This window comes from Atta colombica, unplaced genomic scaffold, assembly GCF_001594045.1.
Source record: "Atta colombica isolate Treedump-2 unplaced genomic scaffold, Acol1.0 scaffold1, whole genome shotgun sequence".
Classification (NCBI taxonomy): domain Eukaryota; kingdom Metazoa; phylum Arthropoda; class Insecta; order Hymenoptera; family Formicidae; genus Atta; species Atta colombica.
Genome location: NW_017259183.1, coordinates 2,024,303 through 2,042,187, shown reverse-complemented (window position 1 = coordinate 2,042,187; position 17,885 = coordinate 2,024,303). Strand labels below are relative to the sequence as shown.

The 17,885-nt window shown below is 31.5% G+C and overlaps 1 protein-coding gene across 3 annotated transcripts; it reads left to right on the top strand.

Annotated features, from left to right (window-relative positions):
• Nucleotides 1–7,370: 7,370 nt before the first annotated feature.
• On the top strand, nucleotides 7,371–16,974 carry LOC108695068 (RNA-binding protein 39). Of its 3 annotated transcripts, none has more exons than XM_018204825.1 (9): nucleotides 7,371–7,472; nucleotides 7,560–7,671; nucleotides 11,079–11,143; nucleotides 12,761–13,075; nucleotides 14,155–14,359; nucleotides 14,475–14,741; nucleotides 14,893–15,068; nucleotides 15,163–15,333; nucleotides 16,320–16,617. In XM_018204825.1, the coding sequence occupies exons 2-9, from the start codon at nucleotides 7,582–7,584 to the stop codon at nucleotides 16,615–16,617; spliced, it is 1,587 nt and encodes a 528-aa protein (XP_018060314.1). In that variant the 5' UTR covers nucleotides 7,371–7,472; nucleotides 7,560–7,581. The 3 variants fall into 3 exon arrangements, with proteins under 3 accessions (XP_018060314.1, XP_018060306.1, XP_018060322.1); XM_018204817.1 differs by having other exon boundaries at nucleotides 7,372–7,405; nucleotides 7,484–7,671; XM_018204833.1 differs by lacking the exon at nucleotides 7,371–7,472 and having other exon boundaries at nucleotides 7,582–7,671; nucleotides 16,320–16,974.
• The last annotated feature ends 911 nt before the right edge of the window (nucleotides 16,975–17,885 follow it).

Here is a 17,885-nt window from a genome sequence, read left to right as displayed (position 1 = left end):
ATATATATATATATATATATATATAAAGATAGTCCAACTATAATGCCAATTCTTTAAATAATTCCGATGTCATTCTGAAGTAATTAAAGAACTTCTCACGATCGTCGTTTGCATTTTAAGGATTAAATTGTCACTTGCGCCTCATTCTTTGTGTAAACATTGACTGTATCCAAAATTTTCATTTTCTTGTATATTTTTGCAATAAAACGTTATAAGCGAAATTTCCCCACACTCTTAAATATCAGAATAGTCAACTTGGCACATTTCTTGCCTTTCGCAATAATTTTAACATTAGTAATAATACTATTTCTTCATCCATCGTTGTAGAGGGATACAAAAAAAAAGTTTCTGAATATTCGTTTCAATTTTTAGATTCAACCAACTCAGCTGAACATGCCATTCCGTTCCGTAAAAATTTTCTCTACTCGTCCCATGCAGCCGGAACGCAATGGAATTTTGGTAATAGAATATATCTCACTCTTATACTGATTCTATAAATCGCTAGTCAAAAATCTTATACCATATTCACAGTCAGACCTTATACTTAATAAGATTCCTTACATTTATCTCTAGATGCTCAGCAACTAATGAAATAATTCATAAAATATCTAAGATAAATTTAAGGAAGCCTTAAATATAAGGCCTGACTATGAATACGAGTATTAGTCGTACAAGTTAGCTGTTAGTCAACTTCGATAAGACTAGTCAACATCGATAAGACTTAGGACTACCGATTACCGACTCATTGTAGAATCAGCGTTATAATTCAGTATTTTTGATTATTCAAAGTAATTATAAGATATATTAAGATAATTGCACAAATTATGCACATTACTACTTTAATCGCATTAAAATAACGAAATATCGATTAAATTAAGCAAATTAGCTTGCAATTGAAGCGATATTCCGTCTGTTTCCATTCCGTTCATGGGACGGGTAGAGAAATTTCTTACGGAACGGAATTGTAGTGAACTCAATTTTCTAATAAGAAATCCGTCATTCCGATTCCGTATACGTGAGACGGCACCCTTTACGATCTATTTTTAGTATATAAAATTATTATCAGTTTCTGGTAAAGCGAAAGAAATTTTCAATTAATAAGGTATTTTTTATTTGTTCATAAAAATAAACAATTTCATTTTATAATCTAATCTTAAAAGATAGTTTACAGCTCTATAGTTCGGAATTAATTCTTGGCACTCGGATTGCTCGAAAAGCACGTAATCAAGCTTGCCATCTGCTAGCTCGCATCTCAGATTTACATTGCCGAACGCATCTTATGTAAGATTAATGTCTAAAGCCTGATGTCCACGATGCTAGAAATCGGTCTGAGATCTCGGATAGAGAAAAAAATTAACAAATCACATTCGAACAATTTTATCACATTGGTCAATTCTTTCTTCATCTGAAGTCTCGAACCGATTTTTAGCATCGTGGACAGGCTTAAGATCATAGTAGAAGGAATAATATGGTGTGTGCAATTTGTAAGCGTCTCTCTCTGAGGCCGGTATTCACAGTTGGTTCTTATTTTAAGAACCATCTTAAGTAATGTCTTAAGTCGCTAATACGGCCCTCTGATTGGTTCATGATATCTTAAGACTATACTTAAGACAGTTTTTAAAAATAAGACCGACTATGAATACAGGCCTGAATCTTCGTCTCTGTTTTGAATGTCGATAAGAGATTAATGCCCATTTCCAACAACATAGACTATACACTAACTACACTTAACATTAACTTTAATCTCGGCTCAAATTAAGCCGGAATCACATTATGCATTGAAAATTAAGATTAAAGATTAAAGATTGAAATTTCACCAATGAGGATAAAAAAGGCTCCTTTTGGCTCCTTTTGTTCTGATTAGTCAAACTTCAATTTTTCAATCTTCAATCTCATTTTTCAATGCATGGTCTGATTCCAGCCTTACTCTTTGTTTTTTTCTAATCTTTAGAACTAGAAAAAGACGAAGAGTAAGTTGAACTGAGATTAAAGTTAATCTACATTGGTGGAAACGAGCATAAAGATACATTTTCATGTACTGTTAAAATAAGCAATTGAAGCGACAGATTTGTCACTTGTTATCCAGTAACTGAAATTTAATAGTTTGAACAGTTTCAACTACAAGCGTTAAACGTTTAAATGCTATTGACAGTGCTGACATATTGTATCGACCACCGTTGACTACGATATACATAATCTAATTTATTCTTTTTTTATTGCTGATTCAGATAGAGAGTACGATGTGCAATCAAAATAATCTAATAACTGTTTAATTCAATGTATTAATATCGCAAATACATGAAAAAAAAACATATTGAATCTGTCGCTCAAATATCAAATTTAACGCTTCTTGTCCTTTTTCATGTAAAATTGTTACTCTAATAATTTTGTGATAAAAGTCGTCACGTGATCTTTTTTGTCGCTAAAATAGCCAGTGAGCAGTTCGCGAAAATGCATCTTTATAAAGCTGATTCTATATTAGTTACAAACCGATCGCACGTTTGTTTGCGACAACCAATATGAAGCGTTGATTTCAAAATGCAAGCTTCAGATTGGCTGTCGCAACAAACTTACGATCGGCTTGCAACTAATGTAGAATCAGCTTAAAGCTGCCAATTGTGAGAAATGCTAAATATGGGGTGATATCCATAGTTCGTTTTTATTTTAAAACTATCTTAAATAATGTCTTAAGATGCTAACACAGTCCTCGGATTGACTTATGAAAGCTTAAAATTGTACTTAAGTCTTAAATACAAGAATCGATATACTATGAATACTGGCTTCGCGTCGTAAAATTGATATTTAATCTTTTTTTGTTTAATACAAGAAAAGATTCAGTGTCAATTTTATCTCGCGAAACAGACCAGTATTCATAGTCGATTCTTGCATTTAAGACTGTCTTATAAGTACAATTTTAAGATTTCATAAGTCAATTCGAGGACTGTATTAGCATCTTATATTATTATTTAAGACAGTTTTAAAATAAAAACGGACTATGAATATCATACCATGTTTAGTGTTTCATAATTGGCAGGCTTTTCCCCTGACGCGATATTCATAGACAGAAACGGAGACATCCACCATGGACAACACCCTTGAGCCGAATTGAGAGGGAATCCACTACTCAATGTTACGCGACGAAAATTTAAAACATACTGACTACTCTGGTGGCAAAATGTAACATCTAGTACACTAGGGTATATAGGTCACAGTATATACAGTAGAGCAACTTTGTCGACACCTTTGATGTTAGTGTTGGCCAAAATGGAGTGCGCATGCGCGAAATATGTAAGTTCCCTAGTAATTTAGTTTTTTGAAATTCTTTCTCAGTTACTCTTTACTTTTTTCGCTCTTTTTCTCTCTCTTCTCTCTCTCTCTCTCTAGGTTATTTGCATGTATATCAAATTGTGTGTGTGTGTGTGTGTGTGTGTGTGTGTGTATTTATATATATTATATATATTATATATATTATCTAAATGTAATAAAACTAAAAGAAATAGATTCATAATTGTAAAACAAAAAAAAATACAAAAATAAAAAAATATACAATTATATAAATGTTGTATGATACAAATATTATACTGTAAAAATATTTTAATTAACGACTGCGATATGCGATGCTTATTTTCCTGCTAGATCGTTTGCGTTTAGTAAATTATTAGAATTGCACCACATAGAACGCAGATTTTTCTAGTTAAAACAAAAGCAATTATACGTATCATTCACAGTATTTAAGCGAGACTGAAAAATTGATGTTGCAGATATGTGTGTTGTGTGTGTGATTTCAGTTAATGGTTCACTTCTCATTGCACTGTTGTCTTTTCCGATTTTGTTGCTGATGAGTTTTGTAACAACAATTTTGCTGATGCCAACTATTTGCAAGCTACTAATGACTGTATTGTATTTTATTTTATGTTATGTCTACTATAATTATTGTATCATATTTTATGTCTATTACTCTATTAACATATAATCTTTCTCATAGAGCTTCGCACTAAACTAATTAAACTAAACTAATTATGATTTTCTTTTCTTCTATCTCTTTCTCTAATTCGTATTTCAACTACTCGAACATTTAAATGGTCCTGAAAAAGAGAACGGAAAAAGAAAGAAATGAGATAGAAGTTTAGATAGCGTTGAGCCTTGCGCACATTAGAAAGAATAAGGAATTAGGAATAAAAAATGATTTTAACTTATCAGAAATCGGATACATCAGAATATATTTCTGATAAGCTAAAATCGTTTATTCTTTACTCCCAATTAGGAATATATATTGTACTGCGACATATCCATATATAGTTATAGCTATAAAGCCTTAAACACAAGTGTGAAGGAATACCGATAGCGATAGGAATAACATGATTTCAATCTATCAAAAATCAGATACACTGGAATGTACACTTTCTGATAGGTTGAAATCGCGTTTCTATCGCTACCGCTATTCGTATTGTGTTTAAAGCTTAAGTCATACTATTGTATTGTAATGTAATATATAGTATAGTATATGCAATGGTCAGGCTGTAATATGTAGATAATAGATATTATATTTGTATTATTGTGCGTAGGGTCTTACTGAGCAACTTATTTATTTCACGCACTTCATTTTGGCCAACATAAAATCAGAAGAGTTGTGCTATACTGTGCTAAAGTCATAAATGTACTAAAAAATGTATTAAACAAAAAAAGCATGAAATAAAATAGGTATAAATATATACTTATTATTAATTTAAATATGTACTTACATATGTACATACATATTTCAATCTGTATATAAATATGTATTTTATTTATAATTTGATTTACATTTTAATATAATTAATAATATTGTTTTATAAAGTTTAATTTTTCTTTAGCTTATAAAAAGAGTTTTTATTACATACATACACGTATATACACACACACACACACACACACACACACACATATATTAATACTCGTTTACTAATAAATTTATCATAATATAATATTGATATAATATAATATTGATTGCAACTGAAAATAGCTTTTTAAAATAAAATAAAAAAACCTGATTAATGTATTGCAACAGACAGTAGCCTCTTAAAATAAAGATTTAAATTATATTAATTACATGCAGTCATTGTCTGTATTACGTATACAAACAAAACTATTTTAATATCTCATCATAATCATTTTCATTTATGAATAATCATTGTTATTTATGAAAGTATGTCTTGAAAATTTCAATAATTCTTGTGAAGGCTCCCATGTATAACATTGTTTAAGATTTTTTTTGCAAAAGAGCACAACATGATTGTATATGCAATCTATTTTTGAGTTAAGTTTTTATTAGATTAAGATTAAAAAAAATATGCTCTGTATTATTGCATTACTATGAAGTAGAGACAATATAGCAAATTTGAATAATTTTTTTTGGGAAAACCATTTCATTTCCTATTTTTATTGAACCTACTTCTACCCAAAATTATTCAAGTTCTTCAAAATGTAACAATTTTTTTTTGTATTCTGTAATAATCTCCACTCTAAATTAAGAGCTTCCAAATCATATAATGTAACGCAATTAGAAATTGTTTAACGAGAGGAACAATTGATATATGATTTCTGCTTAAAACGATTTATTGGATCAAGTTCTGAAAATGTAATAGATTTAAGGCATTTCGTAATGACATACTAAAATAGATCAAAATGTAATAAAAAAATACATATGTAAAAACGGCAATACTGTCGCTACTGGAATAATTTAGATGCCATGTTTAGAAAGTTAGCTGTGCCAATTGTTGTACACGAAGTAACCTCATACTTTATGCAGTTGTATGTATGAGCTACATATTTTTTGTTGTTTCTTCGATCTGTACATATTTGTAATTGTGAGATAAATCTTTTGTATTCAAACAACTTTTAAAGGAATCACGTAAGTGAGGTAAGGTTGATATTGCAAATGGCGTCAAAATATGTAGGTTAGTGTCTAAAATACAAAGTCCAGCGATCTCGTAGATTTCTTTTTATTAAATCAAAATCCTCTAAAAATGGCGGAATCACTACACAAGTTTTTCACAATTTTTGAAAAGATAATGCAATATATTACTTGTCTTCCATGAACATTTTATTGGAATGTTTTATTACGCAACAGTATGACATTGTATATCCTGTAAAAATAGAGAATTATTGTCATAGTACTTTTATACTCATAAATACTATCCATATTATTATTCTATTTTTTATATTTATAACATTAATTTTTTGTTAGAACGTGAATACATTTTATGCGTATTTTTCTTACCGTACAATTTTGGTATTTTGTATTTTTTATAATACTATAGTATTTTGCTTTATTTACTTACTTATGCTATTTATAACCTCTATCGGACTTATGCCCGTATTCATAGTCAGACCTTGTACTTAAGAATTCCTTAAATTTATCTTCAGATCTACGAATTATTTCATTGGCTACTGAGCAACTAAAGAAAATATAAGGCCTGATTAGGAATACGATCATTTTTCTCTCTTTCATTTTTGCATATTTGCACTTAATGCAAATGCGATAGAAACGCGTAGATGTGTCCATTTTGAGGGAGATTGCCGGACTCTGTATTTTAGGGACACTAGTGCAGTTTATTCCTCAGTGGATTCCCTCTCAATTCGACTCAGTTCCACTTTTTCTGTTCGTTATCAAATTGAACCTCTTTCTCTTTAGCCTAGTTTCCGAGGATTTAAACTGGATCAGAATGTAAGAACCAATCTATAATCGAGCATTCCCCTGTCGTTCGGCTGTAACAGGGGAATACTTGACTGTAATTGGTTGGTTCTTACATTCAGGGAATCGATTCTGTATCTTGAAACGAGGAAGTCGATTCTGTATCTTCAAACAAGTTTACAAAGTGAGCAAATTTACTAGATGTTTGAAATTCAAACCAATGAAATTCAAAATCAGTATTCTAATAAATTCGTTCACTTTTGTAATTTTCACCTCATTTCAAGTTACAGAATTCCGAGGAAAATTATAAAAGTGAGCAACTAATAATTTCATTGGTCAACATCTAGTAAATTTGCTCATTTTTGTAATTTTCTGTATCTTGTTTGAAGATACAGAATCGATCCTCTGATCCGATTTAAATCCTCGATAAAAACTAGGCCAGTGCATCAGTTTTCCTAGTAATGCTATCAACAAATACTATCAAAGTTAATCGGCGGATAAAGTAACTGGTGTTGATGAAACTAGCCCTGAATACCGGCTTATGTCTATGGAATTTTGAAATACAGCTTCAAGCCTATTTGATCTTGTCGATGGCCGAACAAACGGCTACTGAACGATTTACGTAGCAATGAGCGTCACTTCCTGTGAGGGCGTTAAAAGCGGAAGTGAAATGCCCATCATATCTGGTATCGGCCATCTTGTCTTGGACCTTCCGCTCGCTGTCGTTGTCGTGTAACGAACAATTCTTTCGGTGTTAATCTGGATCGTAATTCGCTCTCATTTCAAGTGCTTGTCGTCTGTACGTTGTAGCTTGTAGCCGATAGCTCAGTACCAAGAACCGTCCGTAATTCACGTCCGTAATCTCTCTTCTCTTGTCCGCAAGCAGCGTGAAACTTCGTGGTCTGCTAATGCGTGGCGTTTCAGAGAGCTCTCCGACTCGCGTAATGGCGGAGGATTTGGATGTCGAGGCAATGCTGGAGGCGCCGTACAAGAAAGGGGTAAGCCTTGTTTTTCTGTTAACTTTATATTGATTTCATTTTTTTTATTTTCCTTTTTTTTTCTCTCTATCTCTTTCTCTCATTTGATCTCTGGATCGCCGCCGTTTCCGTCTCGTTCACGCTCGTGCTTCGCATTGTAAGTACTGGATAGCGAGACGTGTCTCCTTTTCTCTCTTTTTTTTATTTTTTTTTCTAATATGTGCACTCGCTGTCTTATGAGAGAAAGGGAACTTACCACTCTCCTCCATCCCGTTATCTCGCTCTATTATTTTATGTATATTCTCTATTTCTCTGTGTGATATATGGATAGTTTTATATACAAATATATATATATGTAGACAAAGTACGCCCTTGTCTCTGATATACCAACTATTGATCAACACCTCCGTTTTCTGTACTTATAGATGGTACGTTACATGTACCCTCGCGCTCATAGGATGTGCGCCAGCGAGTTCCTTGCACATGAAACTACGAGGTATTAAGAAACAGCAATCATCTAACATCATTCTCTACTTTTTTTTCCTGTCTCTTTCCTTCTTTCTAGTCACTCCGTTTTTTTATATTTTTTTATATTTTTTTCTTACAAAGGTATAAGGTTTCATAAAATTAAAATGGAGATTACACGCGTTGCTGTCGTGGCGGTACACTGTTGAATGGAGGCGATTCCGACAGTAATAATGATAACTCGTGGTAATCCATGGGAAGCTTCATGCTGTTTGTGCACGTGGTAACAACATCGGTACTGTTAGAAAAGAAAGAATCCCCCAGAGATTTTTGCGCCATAAGCTTACGCGAATAAAAGTTGAATGAATGTGTAAATGAATGAATAAATGCAAGCGTGTGTGATTGAAAATTTGCCAAAGCATATGTACCGAAGGATCTTTGGTCCTTGGGCATGAATTTTGTACTTATGAGTTTAAGAATCTATCTCGAATATATAAGGATTCATGAATTTGTGATTGAACTCCTGTTTTAAGCATATCATGCGAGTAAAAAATGGATATAAACGATGTAAAGTTGATCTGGTAAAATGCTTGCATTTATTGGATGAATGAAATTATTCTTGCATTTTTTGGTGCAATATAATACTCCTTGAATAACGGAATGTTTTAAAAAGATAAAATTTATCTTATCTTTAAAACATGTTATATAAGAAATAGAAGGATATTTCATGTTTAATAACACTGATAATATTTGGATAATATTTGAAAATAGTTTTAAGAAATTTTTTTTCTATATTCAAGTGGTCTTATATATCTTTATTATATTTTGATTTCTTATGTTTAATATAAATTGTTGTAATTATTTATTTTATTTTTGCATAATTATCTTATGTAAAGATTAAACATTTAATTAAAACATTATCAGACACAAGTAGAGCTTGTTGAGTAAACTTTGCTGTGATTTATAAGTTTAAAATATTTGCAATGTTACTTTCGTTTATTTTCACTAATTCACTATTATGTTACTTATTGCTTGACTTCTCTCCATTTGTACAAAACCTAAAGTATTTTCTTTGTTTTTATTGCAAAGCTGTAAAATGCAAATACGGTCACATTAAAATATCGTTGCCAGATGTTTTGCTAAGGAAAACACATTTTACTTATGATGAACGAGCTCATTTTACAAAATATCTAAACCTTGCCTATTGTTTTTGTACAATTTGTAATGATAGCAATTTCCCTTCTAGGTAGTGACATCATCAGGTATTACAACACTTAATTGCAGTGCGACAGAAGACACGTCAGGCTTCCGAAATTCTTACCTTGCTCTTAGCGTATTATTCTCTATTAAATCTCTATTTAATGTTCCCAAATTGTTTACAAAGTGCGTATCCATCTTATTAATCAGTTCTGAATCTTTCTGAAGTAGCTTGGATATATGAGTTATATATCTATGTCTACACGTAGAAAATTTCAATTTTTTACAATACAATATGTATAAACAAATGATAAATATTTAATGTGCAGTAATTTGATAACAATGTATTAAAAGTTTTTATGTAATGATATTATGTATCTATGTGTCATTTTTTATAAAATCGGTTTGTCTTTTAGAAATCGGATAGGAACTTTGTAAACATCCTGTTTTATGTTTCGAGTTTGCAAATGATCACGTAAAAGTATAATAAATTGGCTTACAAAATAAAATATTTAAATTAATTTAAGAAAATGTTTCAAGAATTTGCTTATGTTCTCCATCAGAATACTTCGTGTGTGTTCAGGGAAATGTTATTAACATTACATGTCATTCTATCCTTGTTTTATATTCAATGAACGATGGAGATAAAATGATCCAAATAACGCTAATAGCCGAATACAAAGAGTCCCCGAACGCAGCCTTTGTATTATAAATAAAATTAAAATTTTAAATGAATCATTGTCGGGATTGTAAAAGAAAAAAATATCCGTTGCTTATATTCTGTTATGTATTATATTCTGTATGTAATTGTCCTTGAATTACATTTATTACAAAAATGAAAGAAACATTTTCTGGACTCAGCCGGATCGCGGATTTATGCGGGTCAATCTTTTGTTCATATCAAAAGAAGGGGAAGGGGGGAAAAGAACGGCGGTGTAAAATCGATCCCTGATTAACGAGAGACACACTCCCTAATCGGCAAGTACGCGCTGGTAATCGTAGGCTAGCGATTAGGAGTGCTCGCTCGCATCTCTCGCATCTCTCTTTACAACCTTTTTGAAATCGTGCTGTCTTTGATGAGGGCTCTCTTTTGCAGAAGAAAAAGGATGTGTGGTTGGCCATTGGTAGTTTAAACACCAAGGCATGCTCAACCCAAGATTGCAATGCTTTCCTAATACCCGATAAAGCGATTGGTAAGTTTGAGCCAGGTGCATGCGACCGTGTCGCATCGCTATGCTCGCCCCGTCTGTCTTTCTCTCTCTCTTTCTCTTTTTTACACGCTCTCTCTCTCTCTCTCTCTCTCTCTCTCTCTCTCTCTTACGCTCGCTTTCTCTTCTCTTCTTGTACCTTCCCCTCCCTCAGCGCTCTCGGAGACCCATAGAATTCTGGAAATAAAATGAACAGAAAAGATGAGAAAGAGCACGAGAATTGACGCCGACGTCTGTCTCTGTCATCCAGCATAAAAAAAAGCATTGCTTTTCCGCAGCAAGGGAAGGTTGCTACCATAGTACTGACAGGCGATACGAAAAAGAAAACATTAATTCGTAATTCTCGTTAAATTTGACATTTGACAAGAAAACAATAAATATAAATGAGAAAATATAAAGATATATATAATGTTATTATTATATTTATACATATTTATAGTGAAAAAACTGTCATTATGAAATTTACTAACGTTTTACGATTTGCTTTTTGTCCCCTTGTTCGCGCGTCCCTGCCACATCGGCTGGCTGGCATGGCATTCAACTGTTTGCTGTTCGTAGGAGCAGGACTCCTCTTCCAAAGACAAGTCCTCCAAGGAGAATGGGTCTAGTCGCAAATCATCTGGGTGAGTAGAAACTTTTCTTGCATTACTTGGCTATATTAAAAATTAAGTGGAGACTGTAGATGAGGATTTAATTGCACGATCCTTGTATCTAACTTTAAAATTAAGAAAGAACTAGGTAATTCTGCATTAAAGCTTATTTGGAGATCTTGTTAAAAGATGTCGACTTGCTATTTTATTTTTTTCTCTCTGTTTTGAGACTTGGATCACTTTCAAAATGAACGATTTTTTTTTATGAATCAGTACATCTGAATCATAGCGTTGACTATATGACGCGTTAGTAATAAAGGGTCAATGATAATAGAATAATGTTAATTATGAATAAAAGAACTTCTCAGTTTTCTAATTTATTTGAAAATTTACTTGAATAAGGAACGAAAAAATTTGGGCTGTGAAAAATTATTTCGCTCAATTTTTTTTATATTTTTCTGCGTGTACTTGCAACGCGAAATAATTGTTACGACTGCATAGGTTGTTAAAATTTTCGAAAAGTTTATTGTGACTATTATTTGAATATTATGTCGTTAATCCTGATACACCGTCAGTACACTGTCGATTCAAATTAGAAAATAAAAAAAGGCTATATCGTTATTTCCCGCAACGCCTTCATATCTTTACGCCATAATTGAAGCAGTATTAGACACTTGCTTAACAGACCCATCTGAAGATTTATTCTCTTTGTTATAGACCCCATACAATTAGTAAATGCCGGTTAATTTCATAATTCCAAAGGTTAAACCCGATGATGGTAAGTATATAGGAAGAATATCTGTACTACAGATTCTCCTTTCGCGAAATCGATATGTATCCTTATAACTCTAAATAAAAAAAGATGAAAATCGTATAATAAAATCGTATAAAATTACGAAGTTGCATTATGCTGTCTTAATAATCGAGTTATAGAAAACTCGATATTAAAAAATAATAAAAAAATTCGATAATGTAATTTTCTTTTTACAACTGAATCGAATGCTGTAGAATTAAGAATGCATTTTCCAGCATCTCAGTGTACTCATGTTGTGTTTTACCATTACATATATTTATTTAAATTACTTATTAAAAAAATGTTATATTTTTTTTCTTTGACCGAAGCATTTAATGATCCCATACATATAATAATATACTTCTACAATGATTATAAAATATCGATACAGATGTTAGAGTTCATTAAAGATTAGAATTTTGTATATGTAGGGATTTCCAATAGAATAATTTAAGTCTTCGATCTTGATAATTTTACAATTTTAATGGGGTTTTTTCTTTTTTTTCTTTTTTTTCCTTTTTTTCTTTTCTTTCTTTTTTTTTTGAGTCTTAAATGTTTTAGCTTTGAAATGGAAACATTCCTTTTCGTTTAATACAAGCTGAGTACATTTAAAAATTAAAATATCTTCAAAACATCTTTAATATACTACATATGTAAAAATATATATGTAAAAATATATATGAAATAGCGATTTCATATACGCGTGATTACCTTGATTTCCACATCTTGATACTTAAAAAGTTCACCTTGATTTCCACATCTTGATACTTAAAAAGTTCACCTTGATTATTTAAAGGAATATTCAATTCATTTTATTTCGAGTGAACCTTTTTAATTGAAGTATTTTTCTTTCGTAGGAAGAGCAAACATCGTTCGCGTTCACGTTCACGATCCAGAGATCGCGATCGCCGAGACAAAGATCGACGGGATCGCGAGAGAGACAGAGACCGGGATCGCGATCGGGACAGAGATCGCGATCGCGATCGTGACCGTCGGCGCAGATCCAGATCGCGCGAAAGACGGGATCGGGAAAGGGATCGTGACAGCGATCGGGACAGGGACAGGCGAGACAGAGATCGGGATAGAGACAGAAGGAGGAAGAGATCGCTGACACCGCTAACCTTACCTAGAGCCCGACCGCCATTTGGTAAAGGTCACAGCCCATTAGGAATGTAAGTATCTACTATATTTGTAAGACTTTCATACTAATCTAAATAGTAGATTCTAGTAGTAAAATCTAATTAGATTTTTTATTTTTTGTGACGTCGAAATTAAATGAAGAGTGTTACTGCTATGTATCAAAATGTTAATTTATTCTATGAGACTGCTATTCTTTCATATAAAATTAATAAAATTAAAATGTTTAATTTTACTTAAATATTAATTAATTTTTTACGTAATTTTTTTACAACAAAAACTATATACATTTATATAAATTTTAGATTTGTTTCATATAATAAATGTAAAAACAGCAGAATAATTAAATATAAAAGTAAATTTTTTTGTGATTATAGTATAATTCTAGAGTGAAATATAAAAATAAAAATTTAATTTGAATCAATGGGAGATATTAATCATAAGTTGTATATTAATAGCGTTTTCTCTTGGGATACACTGAGTATAACTTCGCAACTATACCAGTTGCACGTAAGTGCTGCATCAATGCTGCACTACACAAGTGAACACATACTATGGTGTACTTCATGCTATCGTGTTTAATTCTGCTGGTTGACTTCCATTTTCAAATTTTTAATGTTACACTGGCTTTACACCGTCTCTTTGAGATTGTGTAGCAAAACCCTACTTCGTGCATAAAATTTGCACTACACTTTAGCCACGTTACACTGAATGAATTTGCCTATTACCAGCCAAGAAAACATGTTACACTGTCTGAATGTTGCACTGGTAGGCGATAGTGCAGCCAAGAGAAAACTCTATAAAATTTATGTAATCGCTTAGGAATTAAGCAATATAAGATATTTATTTTTATTTTCTTACGTATAGTCATATACCTTTTAAAATGCATAATTGACTAGACCCAGTCATGGAATTGCAATCTGTGATTTTGGGGGATATATTTATGCTAGATCAATATGAATATTAAATTTGGATTTGTTATTACTGCTTGTTATTATTGCATTTAGTAACAAAAATTAATGTACAACAATATCAAACGTAGAAATTAGAATTAAAAAAATTTTTAATGTACTCTGTCTTTTTAATATTTACTGATTATAACATTTGCCTTTAGAAACGATGAATTGACACCAGAGGAACGAGATGCTCGGACTGTCTTTTGTATGCAGTTAAGTCAACGAATTCGTGCGCGTGATTTAGAAGAATTCTTTTCAAGCGTTGGCAAGGTACAAGATGTCAGACTTATCACATGCAACAAAACTCGAAGATTCAAAGGTATTGCCTATGTGGAATTCAAAGATCCAGAAAGTGTGACACTTGTGAGTATATTAATTGTTATATAATTGGAGATAACAACGTTTCCTGAAGATTTTTCTTATTTAGAAAAATATTGTTTTATACTGAATATATTTCCTTAATTTTATTACTTTATAGGCTCTTGGTTTGTCTGGTCAAAAGCTTCTTGGAGTGCCTATTGTAGTACAGCATACACAGGCTGAGAAGAATCGTATGGGTAATTCAATGCCAAACCTAATGCCTAAGGGACAAACAGGACCCATGCGATTATATGTAGGATCCTTGCATTTTAATATCACAGAAGATATGCTTCGTGGGATCTTCGAACCATTTGGAAAGATTGACAACATACAGTTGATTATGGATCCTGAAACAGGGCGCAGCAAGGGTTACGGTTTCTTGACTGTAAGCTTTTATAGCATTATACACAAATGTTTCTTATTAAATATATTGTATCAAGATATTTATTTATATAATTGAATTAAGTGATTATAACTAGTTGACATCTTTAAGATCGTTATATTTACATGAAACTCAAGATTATTATTTTTTTTAGTTCAGAAATGCAGACGACGCAAAAAAAGCATTGGAACAACTAAATGGATTCGAGCTCGCTGGTAGACCTATGAAAGTTGGGAATGTAACGGAACGAACTGATCTGATTCAAGGACCTTCTCTACTTGATACTGATGAGTTAGATCGTAGTGGAATTGACCTCGGAGCAACTGGAAGGTACGTAAATAACAAGAAAAATTTAAAGGAAAAAATAAATATGCGAATTAAGATCACGTTTCATTAAAAAATGTGAATAATATTATTTTTGCAGATTACAACTGATGTTCAAATTGGCGGAAGGTACCGGTCTGGAAATTCCTCCCGCTGCAGCAAACGCTTTAAATATGGCACCAGTAATGGCGCAGCCGCAACCACCACCTCAAGCCGCGCCTCCCATTGCGACACAGTGTTTCATGTTATCCAACATGTTCGATCCGCAAAAGTAAGTCACATATTTCCTTATATCAAATAAATATTTTCTTTGTACATTGCATATTTGTAGACCTAGTGTTACGTATATCATACTTTCACTAGGGGGAATATATATGCTAAATAAAAAATGTTATCATAATTCATAGCATATATACAAGCAGTGATATGCAAAACAAAATGATAACATGATAAACTTATTGTAAAAACATCTTTTAAAGCAATAGTCTAATTATTACAGATGTAAGACTTAAAATTTTTTTATGAATTTAATCGAATTTCATTTCTTTATTTGAATCCACAGTTTGAATCGAATCGAAAAAAATTTATATGGATCGAATCGAATTAAATCTAATCATTGGAATTAAAAATTAATGAACAATTATTATAAATATCATTTCGTAAGTTGCTGATTACGTGATTTAAATTGATTCTTAATGTTCGAATAAATCCAATTTTCAGCGTCATACTAAGCATCAAATTAAAACTAATTATGCTGACACTGCTTTTCAGTGTCTCGTGATACCTTCAATATCTATGAAAAATAGACTTAATAATACCTTTTACTTCAATAATATGGGTATTCTGTTTTAGTTATTAGCGATATATATGATTTTAATACATGTGATTTGTATTCGATTCTTTTAAATTTGAAATTTTCGGACAATTTGGATTTGAATCGCAGCGATTCAAATCCGAATCGAATCTGATTCGATTCGATTCATATTCAAATAATTCGTACATCTCTATTAATCATCACATATTAATCTTATTAATTAAACAATTTAATTATATAAGCTCTAATAATATTTAAATTAAAAAGTCATTTAATCAATTGTAATATATAATAAATCACATTCCGCAAGATATCCTTGACTTTTAAAGATTTTTTAATTTAAATCTTAATTAAAAAATATTGTTCCTAACTTTAAAAAAATTTTCTTACAGTTATAATTGAAATAAATCAGAAATTGTAATTTGTAACATTATTGTTTCTAGTGAGACGAATCCTAACTGGGCAAAAGAGATCCGCGATGATGTGATTGAGGAATGTAACAAGCACGGTGGCGTTCTGCACGTATATGTGGACCAAGCATCACCACAAGGCAATGTTTACGTAAAGTGCCCGTCAATCGCGACTGCCGTGGCGGCTGTGAACTCGCTGCATGGTCGATGGTTTGCCGGCCGCGTTATAACCGCAGCTTATGTGCCGGTAGTGAATTATCATTCATTATTTCCCGATGCAATGACCGCGTTACAATTATTGGTGCCGAGCGCGCCGCGAAGAGGAATGTGATGATCTTGAACAAGCAAGCGAGCGAGTGAGCAACAATCGTCGTCTACTAATATGTAAAATCCTTGCATAATATTGCGTTCTTCTCTTTTATGTACTCTTGTTGCTGTCTGGTGAAATCGCATTTTTAATCCGTTAATAAGAAAGGATGCACCCTGAACAACAGGTTTCAACGACTGTATGTTGTCATGATTCATGAATTCATTTATTGTAAACGTACGAAGTTCGATTCGTTTCGCAGCAAATGTATTGTTCACATGAGTTTTGATGGTATCATTTGTGATGATCGAAAATTGTACGAACTTGTTTGACATCTTGCATTTGGCTGTTCAGACACATGTGAATTAAAGAATTTATAGACCCCAAAATATTTGATTTTTAAGTCACGTTGTATATATATTTATATTATTTCATATTTTTTTATTTAGTTTCTCCTTGTACGAAGTAATGTAATATGAAACAAATACTGATTGTTCTGATTAATTTTTTTGTATACTGTAATGAATATATATAAAAAAATTACAAAATTAATATTTTTTTTTGTTTTGAAAGGGGCACAAATTTTGAAATCAATTTTTTCTTCGCCAAAAAATCTACTTTAAGATATATCGCGAAATAGCTAAATGGTTTGTGACTAAAAAGCACAAGAAAATTAAATTGGATTGTATTAACAATCAATAAAATAACTTTGTTTTTGTATGGGAACAATCGTGTTTGTTTTTTTAATTACAGACACCTGAGTGTTCATTGACGCGGCGCAATGTTTCATTTTATGTATATCAATGTGTTATATTCGCGATTGAAATAGCATAACGTATTTTTAAATATTTTAATGAGATATTCAGTCGATCGTTCATAATAGTCACTTTGAATGAAGAAGGGAAAAGGATATGCACCTAATCCTTTTATTCCTAATATAGTTCATGTATTAAGTTTATAATATATAAGACATTTAAATATTAAAGAATAAAAATATCTTGTCAATTTTTTATCACCTAATTAATTTTATCTAATTTCTATTACTATTTTTTTATTTTATATTCTTCCTAACTTATATTTACAACTTCAATAATTTAATTTCATTAAATTAAAAGAAAAAATATATCTAATTTGAATCTTTCTATTTTCAGTTTATTTAAGAGTATAAAAAATAATTCCCATAATTATGTATTATATATTTATTATATATTTATATTTGGGAAGGAAAGGATTAAGGTATGTTTGTAATGATTATAACACAACTTAGAGAATTACTTTAGATACACTTTAGA